Source organism: Sebastes umbrosus, chromosome 23 (genome assembly GCF_015220745.1).
Source record: "Sebastes umbrosus isolate fSebUmb1 chromosome 23, fSebUmb1.pri, whole genome shotgun sequence".
Taxonomy (NCBI): domain Eukaryota; kingdom Metazoa; phylum Chordata; class Actinopteri; order Perciformes; family Sebastidae; genus Sebastes; species Sebastes umbrosus.
The window spans coordinates 14,462,729-14,480,061 of NC_051291.1; the positions used below are offsets into that span (position 1 = coordinate 14,462,729).

Sequence of the window (17,333 nt, forward strand, 5' to 3'; positions counted from 1 at the left end):
TCCACTGCAGATAGTATCACGTCTGTGTAGGCGGGATTCTTAGCTGATCGTCATAGAGACGCCGCATGAAACTGACATCATCTCTCACTGGATCCTTTTATGGGCAACCAAACAGAGGAACGTCTGCACCTGGTCAATAGACCACGGTCGCTATTGACAGTAGCTTGGCTAAGTAAAGATGGCAGGTTTGTGCAGGACACGGGACACCGTATCGCACGACTGGGGTGTAACGATACATTGATCTGGATCGACATATCAATTCAATGATCAACGATCCAACATCATTGATGCAAAGTGAAAATATTGATACATATCATCTTTAAGGTACACTCTTTATATTGATATTCCCACTTTTTATATATATTTTTTATTAAAAGAATAGATTGTTCATTTAAATGTCTGGAAGAGCCCAGTAATAAAATTGTTAAATCATATTTTAGTTGCTTTTTGTGAGTTGATATGAATGTAACTGATGAGTGTTACATATATATGAAATATTGTCTCAGATTGATCGCAGGCCCCTGAATTGAATCAAATCAAAATCGTATCGTGGCAGACTTTGTGATAACAGCAAATATTGCATCGTTGTCCAAAGAATCAATATCATATTGTATCATCATGAGACTTGTGATTTACTCCCCTACGCACAAGTGAGGATTCTGGTGATGATTTTCTGTGGTCTGCAGTGTTTTAACTCCACCTTCAAGTGTTGGCTCAGCTCGCTTGGAACCTCGACAGAGGTGGTACCAAAATAAGTACCAGGTATCATCCACAACTTTTGTCAATGGAAAACCAAAAATGAGCAAGTTGAGTGCTGTGGCAATGAGGCATATGACAAAGAAGTCAGCGGGAGTGTTAAGTATACTTCATCAGAACTGCTTGTTCCCCCGACACCTTTCAAACGTCAGAATTGGCTAAAAACTGCGACAATTTCTGTAAATTTCTGAAACCGACAATCCCAACATTCACCCCCATTTCATGCAGTGATTTTCCAGCTGTGTCAAGTATGCAGGGTTTGAACTTCTCTCGCAAGGTCTCTTTTTTCAATTTTTGTGTTTACCAAGTGCAACACTATGAATGCCTTCCAGGAGAGATTATCTGAAAGTGTGTGTCGTTATTCTCATATTTAAACAATTATCGTGTCTCGCCCTTCTTTATGAGGGACGACTCTTGCCCCTGCCCTCAAGTGTGGTCATTTGGAACAGCTTTCGCCCTCCGACAAGGACAACCTGTTTTACCGACTGGTTATTTTCTAGCATAACCTGGTCCTTAGGCATGAGTTGGCAATGATGTAAAAAAAAAAAAAAAGTGTAAACTACTTCCCCATCCCAAATGATGCTTCCATTACTTACTGGAGGCGTGAGGCAGGATGGTGAAGAACGCCTTGAGGCGACCGGCGAGCCACTCCATGCTCTCGTGAAGGTTGGCCAGAGCCTTCAGGTCGCTGACGTCCCGCAGGATCTCATTCTGGGGGATCAACTTGTCTCCCAGGTTCCCAGTCAGCACCTCCGACTCCTTAGCGAAAGCCGCCCTGAACGATGCAGAGAGTGTGGCATGTAAGAGTTTGTGTGCTTAGAAGGATACACACAATATGTTGTTGGCAAAGAAAAACATTATTTGACCATCACTCAAACAGCGAACACACTTTATCAAAAATGACTGTGATAGAACAAATGTCTGATGACTAAGAGGCACGGCCATGAAAAACCCTATAATCAGTCGACAGTATTAAGTTTTCAGAAAATCACCAGTTATTGGTTTTGCTGGTTGGACTCAAAAATGTGTGCTCTGCAGAGGCAGTGAGTGGCTTACATAAACGCTATAATAGAAGCCAATTTTCATAAAATAAAACATAATGGATTGCTGAATGGAACGGATGTGAAAACATATGTGTTCATCTATTCATAAAGTGTGTTTATACAGCGTGTGTTTATTTGAAGAGGGTCAAAGTGTTATGATAATCCCATGCTTATACGCACAGTGATGTGGGGACTGAATAAGTGATGCACAAATGTCCAAAGTAGGTAAATAGAAACAAGACAGATAAAGAGAGAGATGGAAGATGGAAGATAAGGACACGAGAAAGTCGGACACAGTGTTAAGAGACACTTTAAAAGGAGGGAGTTGCTGGTAGAGAAACAGTCGGTGAGAGAGAAAAACAACAGGGGATGGAGAACATTTAGAAGCGGAAGACAAACAGACGGCAGAGATTTACAGGGGTGGAAAAACAAAGACGTAGAGATCAAACCCCCCTTTTTTGCTATATTTACAAGAGCTTGTGGTTTTTGGAAGGACAGTTGACTTTGGTGACTGGCAAGAAAGACGTGGAGGCTGAAAAACTAAATCTCAACGCCACAGTGCAGCAAACAAATGGCATGTGGACCGGACTCCAGAGTCAACAGGATGCCCGCAAGATCAAGATCCTTTGAACAACAAACGGGAGACACACAAACACATATTGTCTCACTCGCACAAAGGCATGTGTAGTTTATTAATGAGGCTTTATTAACGCAACGGGTTGTCAGTCGTGCAGAAGCTAATCCCCCTTTCATAGTGATGAAAACATCTACGGCTCTCAAATCAAACAGCCTTATTGTCTACCCCTTGCTATCTCTGAGCTCTCGTAGTGTGTGCGTGTGTTTGAGAAAGGGAGCGTGAGAGAGAGGGAGGGAATGCACACACACACAACAGATTGACTTTCTTTGGCCACATAACCAATTTATTTATTTACTTTACTATTCCGCTCCGATGAGCTCCAGTGTTCCCTGAAGAGTGCGCACTTTCAAAGGCAATTTCGATAAGACTGCCTCCCCCCCGTCCCCGCCTCCGTCTGCTCTCCTTCTATTTTTCCTATTTTGTTCGTCCCTCGTTTCCTTACTTCCTTCAGATAGAGGGTGTTTAAAAGAGCAATCATGGCTTATTTTATGGGTGCATCTTAGTCAACAACAGAGGGTTCAATAATATGTGAATAAAGCAGCAAAGACTGGAGGCAGGGATTATTTGCGTGATTGCTCAAGTGTGCTGGTGTATGTCTTCTTCTCCTTGTTTGTGTGTGTGTGTGTATAGTGTGTGTACTTGTTACTCTACTTGTTTGAGTATAGTTTTTTTTTTTTATGACAGAACTGCGAATGTGCACACACAGCGACATATGCACATTTATATGAACTAGCACATGATGTTTTCTGTGTGTATTTGCGTGTGTACCGAGTAAAGTCCTCTTCATCCTCCCTCTTCTGTCGCGTCTGTCTGGGTTGGGCCATGTTTGCCCAGTTGGGGAGCGACTGGAGCAGACGACTGATGTCTTCGTCTTTGGACCAGGAAGCGCTGATGGTGAGTTTCTCCTCACACTGGACTACACCTCTGAGGACACACAGACATGATGAAATGCAGACAAACTCAGGCAAAGTTATAAAAAATAATGTAATAAAACAATATAAAACATTAAAGTGAAGCCAATGCTGAAGTGCCTTAAGCTTGCATTCTTTCTAATAGCCAGCAGGGGGAGACTCCTCTGGTTGCAAAAAGAAGTCTGGTTGTATAGAAGTCTATGAGAAAATGAGCCTACTTCTCACTTGATTTTGGTCGCCAAAAAAATGTCTTATTCAGCGTTCGGTTGTGCTTAGCTCAACCCTCTCGTGTCATGTCTCGTACCAAAAAACCAAGATAGCGACGGCCAAAATGCTGAACTCGAGGCTTCAAAACCGTATTCCACAAACCAATGGGTGATCCTTTTTCGTTCAGTTTCATCTGGTTCTTTGTTAGTTGAATCAATTTGGACGTTTGTGATGTTGACAGGATAATCAAAATGTTCACCTCACAGTCAAACAACTCAATTTGCTTCGCCACTGTCTCTAAGAGATTCCTGTACGCACATCAGTAAACACACCAATGCATCAGTTCTGACTGTAACAGCAATACTTACATGTCACTAATGCAAAAAAATATTTAAAGGTGCACGTTTTGCTGTTTGTTGTCCCAATTTTTTATATGTTAAAAAGTGGTTGCCACTGATGGCAACCAGAGGCCAAGAATTGGTTACCAACTTCTCAAAACGGTTGCCAATGGCAGCCTGGCAACTCTTACTGTCGAGCCCTGGTAGCTCAAAATTAGCCGACTGCATAATACATACTATCATACAGACAGACTAGTGGCATTAATAATCAGGTAGTTGAACATGAGCATCTGTACTGACATGTAAAGTAGTTTTACAGCAGCTCTGAATCGGTGTGAAGAGAAACTGGGGCAACCTGCCAACATGTATTTGCTTTGTGTGCATATGTCTGGGCTGGAGAAACTGCTTGGTTCTGCAATTAATATCTTACTAACACCTTGTACAGGAGACGCACAAGCACTCTAGGGTTTTACACACACACACAGACCCAGTTCATGTGTAAATGCACACAGGAACACAAACATACGCAGCACACACACAAACACAAACACAAAATACACATTGGTAGCCTCTGTCGGGCTCGTCTTTATCACTCCGAGGCCCCAGTGAGACCGAGGCTGACCTGTGACAGAGTCCAGATGGACTCCCAGCAGTCTGTCAGTCCTTTTCCTGCGTCCCCTGGCCCGTTCATCACTCCCTCTCTTATCCCTCCATATTCTCTAGCCCTCCCTTTACCTGGCCAGGTATTACATGGTCCCAGTGGAGCACAGATGGATGGCCTTTCACAGCACCAATGTGTGTGCCATTGAGTGTGTGTAAAAAGCAGTAAGACCCAATTCCGTACTCTGACAAGTAAGCATTCAATGCTGTGAGCCCTTTATGAAAAATGTACATTTCACCATGTTTTTTTCCATAAAAGCTTTGCAGTTATCAAGACTGCAACCTAACTTAAACACAGATTTATTCCTGCAACAGTTTATCAATCAAAATCGAAAAAAACACTGAAACTATTTTTCTTAAATGTAATCAAAGAATGTTCCTAAATGACATATTTCTTAATGTTGTTACAGACAATTGACCCTTCCTAAGTCCCGCCCCTTTCGCTCTGTGCTCCAATAACAGTTGAGCAAGCTTGGAACCTGGCAGAACCTCGACTTTCCCCTTTCCTGTAGGGTTATACTTAGATATGCTACGTCTGTTCAAAGTAGTATTAGTCACAGAGGAACTTTCATTTTGTGTTGATTTTGGCGGTCCCTGTTGACAAAAGCGGTAGCGTTTCCAAGCACCAGAGTCCCTTTAGAAAACCTCTCATTTTACTGCAGCAGGGTCTGACAGTCTGCCCTGTGCAGTCCTGGTTCTGCTTCTCCCGTGCCTCCCTTCCCTCCAGCAGGCCCAGCAATACGGCCTGGGTCTCCAGCAGAGTGGGGTCGGTGTTGGCTCCCAGTGGGGAGTGCCGGAGGCCATGCTGGAGTTCTGAGCTGTAGGAGTTTCTGATGAACCTGCATGACTTTGTCTGATTTCGTTCCTTAGTTTATACTATCTCTGCTTCATACCGCCCCGAAGTATGCTGAAGTATCTTTTTGTCAAGCTTCTCTGACCTAGCAACAGTAACTAAGGGGGGGGGGGCTTAGGATCAGTCAATTGTATAGACTTCAAATCATAAAATTAACATTTCAAAGTGGCAGTCATCCTCCAGTAAAAAGAAAAAAAAATAATTTCAGCTCCTATTGCAGGTGAGCTAGCCTCTTCCTTCTCTTACCTGTAGGCTGTGTTGCAGATTTCCTTGTACTCTTTGAGCTTGTCACAGACCATCTCAAGGAACTGGTTGGAGTAGGCACTCAGGTCTTGCATTAGGCTCATTAGATCCTGGATGGACTTCTCCACCACCACCGTGCTCTGGAGGCAGAAACAAGAGGAGATCAATGAGTTTTTGGTTGCCTTTATTCAGATAGAAAACTGTAGAAATTTCATCTGAAGGAAGAGAAAAATAAAGAAGGATTGTATGCAAGTGCTCAGTCAGATCCAGTCTGCTGCAGTGCCAATATAACAGGATGGCTCCAACTCCACTCGTCTATGTGTCACCTGCGGCTGGACTGATGACTGGTGCTGGAGAGCTTGTCAGAAGTTATAACACTGTATTGCTGGAATGGATGATTCTTTGCGTGCAAGTGAATCAGTGCGAGTGCACATATTTGTGTGCGTGTGTGTTTTAAACTTCTGTGTTGTGTGTGTTCTCAGGTTGAAAGTGAGTGTGTGTGTGTGTGTGTGTGTGTGTGTGTGCATTTGTCACAGTGCGCCCATCACCAGGAGCCACGGCAGGGCTGTGACAGCAGCCATTACAGATTAGCCACTCCTGCGTGACTAATAGCTGGCCCGGGAACAGCAGAGCGGCTTCATATCCCCAGACACACTCGCACAGAGAGCAAACTTTTTCAAAACACACACCTTTGAGCAATTCAAGAGCTGTTAAATGAGATTACAACTCAGTAGGTTCCAGTTTGCCTGCTCCTAGCACTTAACCAATCTATCCTACATCTCCAATAATAGCGATAACTTGCTATTAGTCTGGGCGATAGCCACTCACTCCGAAACTCGCTATGACTACGAAAGCAGTGCTGTGTGTGAAGCAGAGAAATCCCACACAAAGATACACAGAGAGGGGATCTTAAAGGGGCAGTGTGTAGGATTTGGAGGCATCTGGTGGTGTGGTTGCAGATTGCAACCAACTGAGTACCCCTCTGCTAACTCCTCCCTTTCCAAGACTGCGGTAACGTGAGCCACCGAGTGCAAAACCGTGAAAACGATGTTCGCCTCGCTCAGATGGCGCGAAAAAAGGCTCTCTCTGGAGCCAGTGTTTGGTTTGTCCATTCTGGGCTACTGTACAAACTTGGCGGAGCAACATGGCGGACTCTGTGAAGAGGACCCGCTCCCATTGTAGATATGAAAGACTCATTATAAGCCAACGAAAACACAACAATTCTTAGTGTCAGGTGATTATACACTAATGAAAACATAGTTATGAATATTAAACTCAATTTCACACTGGCTCTTTAAGTTATACATGCGATTTCTATTCAATATTCATCTCACTATTCTTCCTGTGTAAACTTAATACGGAGTTCCATTGTTTAGGTGGGAAATGGAAAAATTAATAGCTTTGTCAAAGATGAATAAAAATGGAAATGATCTGCGGTGGGTGCAAACAAGTGCAGGAGTAGAAGGTTTTGGCAACTAGAGGATAGTATTTGTTTTTTAGTGCTGCCTGCCAGAACCAAGCAGATAACACAGATGATCTATTCCAGAGTCAATATATGTGTCAACATGAAATGCTTAAGAGCAAAAATATAATATGTAATCAAGTATATCAATAACATGCCTTAATCTTAGAGAAGTAAAATGATATATATAATAGTTAGTATTAACTCTGTTATTTAAGTGTTTTCTTTAACTTGCATAATATTCAAGGCCAGTAGACTGTAGGGGGCAGTAGTGGCTGTAATTGAATATCAAAAAATATGGAGAGACCCCTGATGCGATAGAAAGATATTAATATTAATAGCTCTTACAGTGTTTCAGTTTCCCCCCTCGCTCATTCTGTCACAAGGCAAGTATACACGCACACACACACACACAAACAGCAGCCACTCCACTGAGGGAAGTAATGATCCATAGCAGTGCCCATGCCCGTGGAGTGCTAACCAAGGCCTCGTCTCTGCCAAGGGAGCACCCTTTACTGTCCATGCCTGACTCCCTGTCAGCCTGCCAGGGTAGGAAGAAATACACAGACCCTGCAGGAGGGCTCGCTGTTAGTGGACCGCTGGCAGCAGCTACCACCACATCTTAGTGCAGGCTCTTAAATAACACTGTAAAAAAAAAAGGGAAAATATTGGCATTGACGACACTGACAATTTCTGTTACCGTGACTACAGTAATAATTTTGTGATCGCTGAAGGGAAATTCTAGTTCTTCGCTTGCCTACTCCAGGGAGGTCAGGTTTTAGGGTCAGCACCGCCGAGGCTGGAAGGGATTCAGTGGGTGGCGCAGGGAAACTTCAGCATGACTGACTTCTTCAGTCAGAATTAATGGAGTCCATTACAGTTTTTATGAACCATTTGATTTTGCAAGAATTAAACTATTTAGGTAAATCAGACTGGATTGATTACGTGTATACACAGCAACAATACCTTTGGGAACACTGGACTGCTGCGACAGCAAATGCTATTAGGGTGCATCAAGAAAAAACATCAAGTACCTAATTTACAAAGTAAATGGCATATATAAGAACAAGGCAAAAGTGGAATATCCAAACAAATGATTATTTAAATTCGGTTATACCAAATAAGAATTAAAGAGGACCTATTATGCTCATTTTCAGGTGCATACTTGTATTTTGGGTTTCTACTAGAACATGTTTTCATGCTTTTATTGTTAAAAAAACCCTTCATTTTTCTCATACCGGCTGTGCTGCAGCACCTCTTTTCACCCTCTGTCTGAAACGCTCTGTTTGAGCTCCGCCCCCTTCCGAATTGCCCAGTCTGCTCTGATTGGTCAGCTGGCCCACTCTGTTGTGATTGGTCAACCGAACCAAACTCTTCGGACTCTGCTCCAGCTCCGCTCTAACTAGCTTTGTTTGAGGGCGTGTCAAACTAGCCGCTAGGCAGGTATTATGCAAATGTGTTACTTGATGACATCACTATGTTACGGAAGAAAAGGAGGGACTTCAAGCAAGGCAGTTCAGAAGCAGTGTTTCTGTGGGGGAGAATAACTCCCTTTAGCCAGGACTAAAGGAAAGGGGAAAAGCACAAAAGCATAATAGGTCCTCTTTAAATTAACATTAGCATACAGAATTTTCACAAATTAAAAAGTCAAAAAAGTCAAAGAAAAGCAAGATTTGGAAATAATACGTTATCGTCAAAAAGTCAAGTTAATGTGTTGTCAGAATTATAACAGCAGCCCTTCACTCCTTGCCTCCTCGACTTTGAGGACACGGAGCTCAATAGCAGGCCAAGCCAGTGAATGGAGAAGAGTAAACAATGGAGGCCCGATCCATTACTCCTGCTCTAACAAATGCTCTCGCGCTCAGCTCCCTTGTCTAATTCTGCTCATTTAACACAGCCATTTGTCTTAGGCAGCAGAAATCATTAAAAAGTAATCAAGGGACAGATTGAGAAAGGGAGGGCTGAGAGAGAGTGAGTGAGAGCGGTAGGGAGAGCGTGTTCGGCTACGTCTCCTCTATCTTACTTGACCGTTAACAGCGGGGACAACGTTCACTCAGTCAGGAGGCTTCTCTTTCTATGTCCATCTTACTCTCTACCCTCTCTCTTTCACACGTTTCAAGCTTAAAAGGTCCACATACGGCGCCGTCATGTGAAAAACACCCATATTTCTCTCGTAATTCTACTTCACAGTATTGCATTACCCTTGAAACTGAGCTCGGCTGCACTTTGCCGCGGCTCTTTCACATCATTACTACGTGAAAGCATGATGGTCATCAAGGAAAAATTAGACTTGCGTCTTGCAAATGGATCTCAAAATTCGCCGGGGTAAACTGCTGTCGTCGAGAGTGAAATGAAGGCCGTGGCGGTTTAATGACGGCAACAAGACAGTCTTTGCACTCAGAGTGGCGCCTCGGCGGGAAAAAAAAAGCTGTTAATGCACGGTCATCACTACAGAAACCACGCTGAGCGGGTGCGAAAAAGTCCTTATTTCCTTTGATGGAGTGAGTAAAAAGCAAAACGCAGGGAATGACATTAGAGTGCAGGGATGTAATCGCTAAACCCCTCTGTGTTGCTGGATTCTGTTGTCTCTGTTTTCGAAATGCAAAGTGTCCTCCTGAGGTATAAAGGAAGGTACAAAGAGCAAGTGCATTTTATTTACTCAAGCACACTTGGACTATATAAATGCATGTTGTGTGTGAGGTTTCTGTGATGTGTTTTTTAAGCTGTCGAAGTGGAGGGGGTGACCTGAGGGCCTCAGGTTTGAATCGGAAACGGATCATGGATTTTCCCCATTAAAATAGTGGGGGTCCCCCCTCAAGGTTGTGCAGGGGTCAGAGTGTTTAACCCCATGCCATTTCACTCTCGCCCTGACCCCAAACCGCTGACTCGTGTAATGCCTCTGCCATGCCATTCACATGTCTGGCCGAGGGTTGCCAAAATAATACGTACTCAGCAGTGCGTATACACACCCACGCAAACAAGAACACATGCAAAGATAACCTCTGTCTACCCCCCGGTTCTCACCCACACACAGGCTGTCCCTCTCCTGGGGTAAAAGGGGCATGAGTGGGACATTGTCTTGACAGATCATTCATCAACGTCACGGACGAGAAACAGTCCCCTGACGGACGCCGGATGGCCCTCATGCTTGTGTTTGCTCAACCAAGACACATGCTTCTTTGTATGTGTGTGCGTGGGCGTGGGTTTGTGTTCTAGTTTGTTTAAACTCTGACAACTAGGCGGTGTGCTTTTGTCTACTGAAGTGTGTGTAATGTCACACAAACACACAAAAAAAACCCTCATGGGAAATCATTCGGTAAGCTAAAATCTAAATTAATCTGCAAAACACCACTTTCTATTTAGGACTGCAGTCCTCTGGAAATTTTAATTTTTGATTCATCAACATTTGTACCAGTGGGAAACTGCCCGGTCAGAGAAGTGAAGTCAATGCTGAAGTGCCTTAAACTTGCATTCTTTCTAATAGCCAGTAGCGGGCGACTCCTCTGGTTGCAAAAAGAAGTCTGATTGTATAGAAGTCTATGAGAAAATGAGCCGACTTCTCACTTGATTTATTACCTCAGTAAACATTGTAAACATGAGTTTATGGTCTCAATCGCTAGTTTCAAGTCTTCTTCAATACAGCATGATGTTCATTTAGTAAATTATGGTACCATTTAGTAAATTAGACCATAAAGCAGGGGACGATTTAGGGCATGGCTACGTTGTGATTGACAGGTCGCTACCACGGCGTTGCCCGGTCTGGGAATTGTCTGTGTTTGCATAGAAAGCCCATTGTTTTCATCAGTTTCAGGGTAAAATCTGAGGTAGTAAAGAGACATATACATATAGCTTTTGTTTGGACAAAAATTGAGCTATTATAAGAACACGCCTTCTCTTTCGCCTCCGCCGTCATCACTTCTAATGCAAAGCTTAATGCAGTGTTTGTAAGTGTTCTAATTGAGAGATGAGGAGCAATATCACACTTGGCTGATTACAGATGGGCTTCCATATTACACGCACCCTATTCACACCCACACAAAAAAACACAAAAGGCAGGGTGAAATATGGAGCTTCTGCATATGCTTATCCTAGGAATCACCTAAGAGTTCAGATCTGATTCCACATCACGTCAATTTTATTAATCACTCCATGATGCTCTTGGTGTTTTCACAACCATTATTGTATCATTGTATTCCGGTGGATGTGAAAAGGATGTCCTTTGCATTTTCTATATTTATGTATCCGTTAACTTGCTTCCATAAATTCGAGCTGTAACTTTTATCAGGCGCCCGCAGCCAAAAACCTTCGTTCCTACCTTCTTTCAAACCAAAGGGCATGTTTGTGGTAGAGCTGACATTTCAACTTCTCTCTCTCTAACTCACTCACTCCAAAGGCAAAGATTATGTCTCGTTACACACAGAGACTCTGTCAGGGGTAGCGCTGCATGGTGTGAACCTGTTTCTACCTTAGGCTGCAGTCGTCGGCGCGGCTGTTTTTTCTTCGCTCGTTTAAAATGCGTTCTCTTTCACTCCACGCACACATATTATATTTAATATATATCTATCATGTCGATATAAATATATAAACAGCGTAAACAAAGCACAGCCGTGTCACATTTGTGAGGAGAAGAACATTTCCATGGCGGGGGCAGGTTGGAGGCCCAGGGGCAGCGGAGTGCGAGCCTCAGGAGTGTATGTGTTTGGTGTGAGATAACCAGGCGAAGGTGGGTGGTGGGGATTGTTGCACCTTGAGCGGTGAAAAAAGGAGGCAGAGGAGAAAATAGGCTTTGAGGTGAGCTAGACTCAAAAAACATCAGGATTTTCAGTCCATTTAGTAGAAGACAAAGTGACTTCTTCTACATTATTGTACCAGAGCAAATAGCTTTCCAAAAAAAAGACCATTACATATTGTAGTGCAGAGCTGAAACAATTCGCCAACTACTTCGATAATTGATTGATCGGTTTGAGTCATTTTTTTAAGAAAAAAAAGTCTAAATTCTCTGATTCCAGCTTCCTAAATGTGAATATTTTCTGGTTTCTTTACTCCTCTATGACAGTTAACTGAATATCTTTGAGTTGTGGACAAAACAAGACATTTGAGGACGTCATCTTGGGCTTTGGGAAACACTGATCACCATTATTCACCATTTTAATAGACCAAAAAACTAATCGATTAATCGAAAAAAATAATCAACAGATTAATGTACAATGAAAACAATTAGTTAGTTGCAACCCTATTGTAATGTGTGACAGTGTAGTATATTATTTCAATGCTATATCTGCTCTTGTAAACTTCCTACGTATAAATATAAATCTGTGTTCCATATAAAAACATTTGAAACTGGACAAATCTACTGGTAAGTGAATAAATTACTCAAGTATATAATTGTCTCATTAATTGCACAATTAATGAGACTATTAATAGGACAAGATGAAGTATGATGCTACCGAAGAGTCAGATCCAATTAAATGAATCAACTTGTCTTATGTGACTTCAATTTCCCTCGGGATCAATAAAATTACTTTCTATCTATCTATCTATCTATCTATCTATCTATCTATCCATCTATAATACGACAATGGTATGACTAAAATAACCTCTGAATTTTAGTACCTTTAAAAATAAACACTGGCTACAATTAAAAGTCAAAAATAGCATTTCCCATTTGTAGCAAAAAGTTAAACTTTCAAAGTGTTTTGGTGCATTTCATGTGCCAGTGTAACTATACCACGTTCCTTTTAAAAGAGCATGTATGCTCAGTCAATCTCCCTAGATTAAAGTTATCATAATATCAATTAATCAAACATAAAAAGCCATATCTAAAGAGCTGGAGGATTGTGGCTGTGACTTCAGGAGCAGGTTCTGAGGACAAGATAGCAAAGCAATGAAAAGTCAGGAAACCTTTTCATGCTACAACCTCTTCTTGACCTTTTAAAAGAACATGAGAGTGGATCCGACCAGTTTGAGATATACTGCACATCATCGCAGTTCAAGTAAGGCCAAGATGAGAACACAGACTCAAATAATCTCTGGAAACCACCACTGCATTGCCTTAGCGATTACAACTTTGTCTCTCTTGGCTTGGCGGCGGAGGAAAAAGGAGATCGGAGGAGGACTCATTTCAAGTGCAGCCAAAATTGCTGCGAGTAAGAGTGGTATTTTTTTTTTTTTTTTTATTGAGGTGCCTCATTCCTTGATAATTCTTAACAGCTGTAAAATTGTCAACTGGATGCTTAGGCGCAATCCATTTCATGACAGATAATGTAGTGGAGGGGCTCCAGAAAACATTTGGACTAAATGGAAAAGCATTTAGAATATTTATTTTATGGCGAACGGGGCCGATTCCAGCTGAATTAAAATGGTTTGTGCAGTTTCGCTGAGATTCTCTTTTTAGTAATAAACACAGGAATGGCTTTTTGGTTTTGTTTCTGGTGCGCGTCGACCTGTGTGGGGGTAGTGCATGTGTGTGTATACACAAACCACCCTAATACCCCTCTTTCCTCCTTCCTCCTACTCCCACTTGTGTCCCAATCACAGGGCACGTCTGATGCAGCTAACAGGTGTATTGTGTTGTGATTGCTGTGTCTGTTGATGGGAGCAGAGAGTCTCCTTAATAAAGAGAAGCCCCCTCCCCATGCTCTAATCTGCACTCTGTATGTGTGTGTGTGTGTGTGTGTGTGTGTGGGGGGGGGGGGGGGGGGGGGTATGCGTGTGTGTGATGGTGGGGAGCCAATCAACAGGAAGCGATCAGCCCCCCGCAAATAAACATTGCCTACACACATCATCACAAATAAAAAGGTCAGTGTCATTACAGTTTCTCTGCGAGTTTGTGTGCATGCACGAGCAACACGTGTATATGTATGTGTGTATGTCTGTTTCCTCTCCTCTCTCGCAAAGCTGCGTGTGAATATGAAATTTAAAAGGTCAACGTCATTAGCAGGCCATTGGCAGCAACTGCAATACAGCGAGGCGCTCTGGCGGCTGACGGAGAGTGAATGAAATCAGTCTTTATGTGGCTCTCGCGCAAGTTTTGTGTGCATACAAACAATCAAATACATGTATGAATAATGAATGCAGGGACACTTACTGCACAAATACAAAAGGACTAGTTAGCGGCTATTGTTTGGAGACACCGGGGACGAAGCTGAATGATACTTTAGCTGGAAAGAGGGCGCCAATGCGTAATGTAATTATGGCTCTGGTGTGGTCTTGGCTGATGAAGTAAACAAGCAGGACGCAAACGATTAATCGGCACTCGTGGACCCCCTCACAAACACATGCGCGGCGTACGAGTGGGCGCGCGGGGTCGGCTCGACACCGCTGTCTTCTACACGGAGAAGTGTGGTTTGTTGTTTTCGGTGGGTTCGTCTCATTGTGTGAAGCTGCATTGTGTGTATGCTTGTATGTTAGTGTGTCACAAAGTGAGCGTGTAAAGGGGGATATAGAGGGGGGGAGGGGTCTACCAAGATTAATGGAGCCAATCTCCAGAGCTATCCAGCAGAGTGACCATACCCTCCCTATCCTACTTTCTTCTTCTATTCTCTCTCCCCCGCTTCTGTTTTCCCTCGATCTAACTCTAATTAAATGAATCAATCAGTGGCAACACCAAAGCTGGACAGATAGCATCACGCTGCTCGGGCTATATGTTGGTGTGTTACTATACTGTTGGAGTCCAGCGCCATGAAAAAAAAAAAAAAAGGAAAGAAAAAGCAAAAATAAAATGGGAATAACTGGTCACAATAGATGAAAGGAAGGGAGCAACAAAGACATCAAGCAAGCCAGATATCAAATAAGCAAAAGAAAACGGAAATAAAAATAAAGAAGACTTTGATTCGTGGCTTCTTGGTTGCCTTTCATTAACACCACTGCTCCTCCAGAGACTTATCAGCCCAGGCTATACGCTATCACACAGACAGACACGTGAACAGACGCTAACCTTTCCCACTGAACTATATACCGTCCCAGTCAGCCCTTATCTCAGAAGCCGAGTGGACAATATATAGCCAGTGTCAGCCTCATAATCATATCATTATATGTAATATATGTATACATAAATGCAGTACTTGACACCGCTGGTGCATAGTGATAGGCAAATCATTGCCCATATCGATATTATTTATTTAACCTATGCCCGGACTGCATGTGTATTGCTTATTATGGGCTGTTTAGGCAAACCTAAGGCGTGATATTCACCTTGACCCCTGTGCAGTGTTTCCACAAAGTCACTTTGTCCACTTCTACGGGTGAGATATCACTGACGAAGGGGTCAGAGAACTCATAACATTTAATAATATGCGTCCACTCCAAAAGTTAATGCTATGGAAATGCACCTATAAATATTCTCTTCATGCTGCGAGTGAGTTGCAAAAAATAGACCAGATATAATCATAAAGCAGAGGGTCAGAAAATAATCTAAATTTCATGTAGATATAGGTATATGCAGGTATATGCAAAAGCAGCGATAGAATAGAGTGATGGTTTACTGTGTATCCGTGACTTTTAAAGGTCCCATATCGTGCTCATTTTCAGGTTCATACTTGTATTTTGGGTTTCTACTAGAACATGTTTACATGCTTTAATGTTAAAAAAAACCTTTAATTTCCTCATACTGTCACATTTAGTGCATTTAAATGGAATTATGTTGCTAGGCAACATCTTGGGTCCATGTTTACTTCCTGTCAACTGATGTCGTTCACTTAGGCTTTATCCAAAATCGCATACTATGCACTACATACTCAATATGTGTACTATCATTCAACACTACTTTTGTGTGAATAAACAGTAGTATATATCTTTTCGGATGCACTGAGCAATAATTTGCGTCGTCACTTCCTGAGAGCCTCCTTGCAGGTTGGAGATGTGTAACCATGGTAACCCGTGCCAACCTCATGTGAACAAAACGACGGTTGGTGAGAATCAGAAATAGTATGCAAGTTGTGTACTATTGGTTTCACACTAAGGTTTCAGATGTACTAAAAAGTCTCACATACTGTTTTAGCATTCTAGATAGTATGTTAGTATGGAATTTCGGATGCAACCCCTACACTGCAACTGGAAATAAACTGGGACACATTTAGAATGTTTATGTTAAAAACTGTGTAATGGTCTATATATTGTATATTTGTGACATCACAAATGTACAGAAATCCTGATGGCTTGTTTAAAGCACAGTTTCTGAACTCGGGGTGTGTGTATTTGTCCATGGATCGAGCATTTTGATACTTTCATAGTATCTATATAGCCCTTACCTGCTTTATAGTAAAAAAAATCTCACTTTTTACAATATGGGACCTTTAAAAAACATCTATGTGCACTGGCATATGCATGGGCGCCGTTACATTTCCGTTTGGCTCTAAACTCCTCAGCTCTATTCCAGAACATACAAACCACACATGCCTAACGCTAATGTCTTCCTCCCAATCTCGAACCACTGCACACATCATCAATGTGTGCTTCAGTGGTCTGCAGAGAGCAGATGCGTCTATAAAATGTGGCCCCCCTATGGTTCCCCGTATGTGGCTCCACCAGCCAAGGTGTATGAGAGAGTGTGTTTAATGTGGTGTAGCAGTATTGAGCTCTCTCTCTCTCTCTCTCTCTCTCTGGCTCTGATGCCAGCGGTGTGTGTCTCCCTCTGATAACACCTGGCACGGGAAGCGTCATGGCACTTAAAGGGAGCACATACAGTAAATGTGTGCACACGATCATGCTCACACTCCTGCATAGATATGTGGACAAAACCCACACACAGACACACACACAACCACATCTGCTCCCTTATTGGATACTCTTGCAACCATTATATAGTATAATCTTTAATTATCCATTGCAGTCACAGCGTCGGTAGATTCACCACCTGGCCAGTTTGAAGCTCCTGACAGCAAAAAAAACAATTCAAAAACATACTTTAGTTTATACTCTCAAGATAAAAAGGTGTCAAACCCCCTTTATCAAAAGCTCTCATGACAACTAAATGAATATAAACTACACACTGAGGCAGAGAGCAGTCTGCCATAACAGTGACACTGTGGATGAAGGCCATCAAACAGTGGGAAGGCTCTCAAATTGGAGACCCAAAAAAACGCAACCACACACACACAGGTAGAGCAAAACAGACTGGATACAAACACACACATGAAAAACAAAAGTCGCGAAAACACACACAAATGCCATCCTGACCTCAGAATGTGAATGGCAGGAGAAGAAGAGCGCAAAGCTCTTTTATT

The 17,333-nt window shown here is 42.6% G+C and overlaps 1 protein-coding gene across 2 annotated transcripts in view; it reads right to left on the reverse strand.

The window, feature by feature from the left end:
* Positions 1 to 17,333, reverse strand: part of exoc4 (exocyst complex component 4) — a 135,195-nt gene that overhangs the window by 32,339 nt on the left and 85,523 nt on the right. The window contains exons 14-16 of one of the 2 annotated variants that reach the window (XM_037760049.1): positions 5,652 to 5,788; positions 3,205 to 3,360; positions 1,353 to 1,531 (exon numbers count right to left, since the gene is read on the reverse strand). In XM_037760049.1, coding sequence (XP_037615977.1) covers positions 1,353 to 1,531; positions 3,205 to 3,360; positions 5,652 to 5,788 — 472 coding nt within the window. Of the gene's footprint in view, positions 1 to 1,352; positions 1,532 to 3,204; positions 3,361 to 5,651; positions 5,789 to 16,924; positions 16,982 to 17,333 lie in introns of those variants that run through there. The other variant, XM_037760050.1, reaches the window with a different exon arrangement.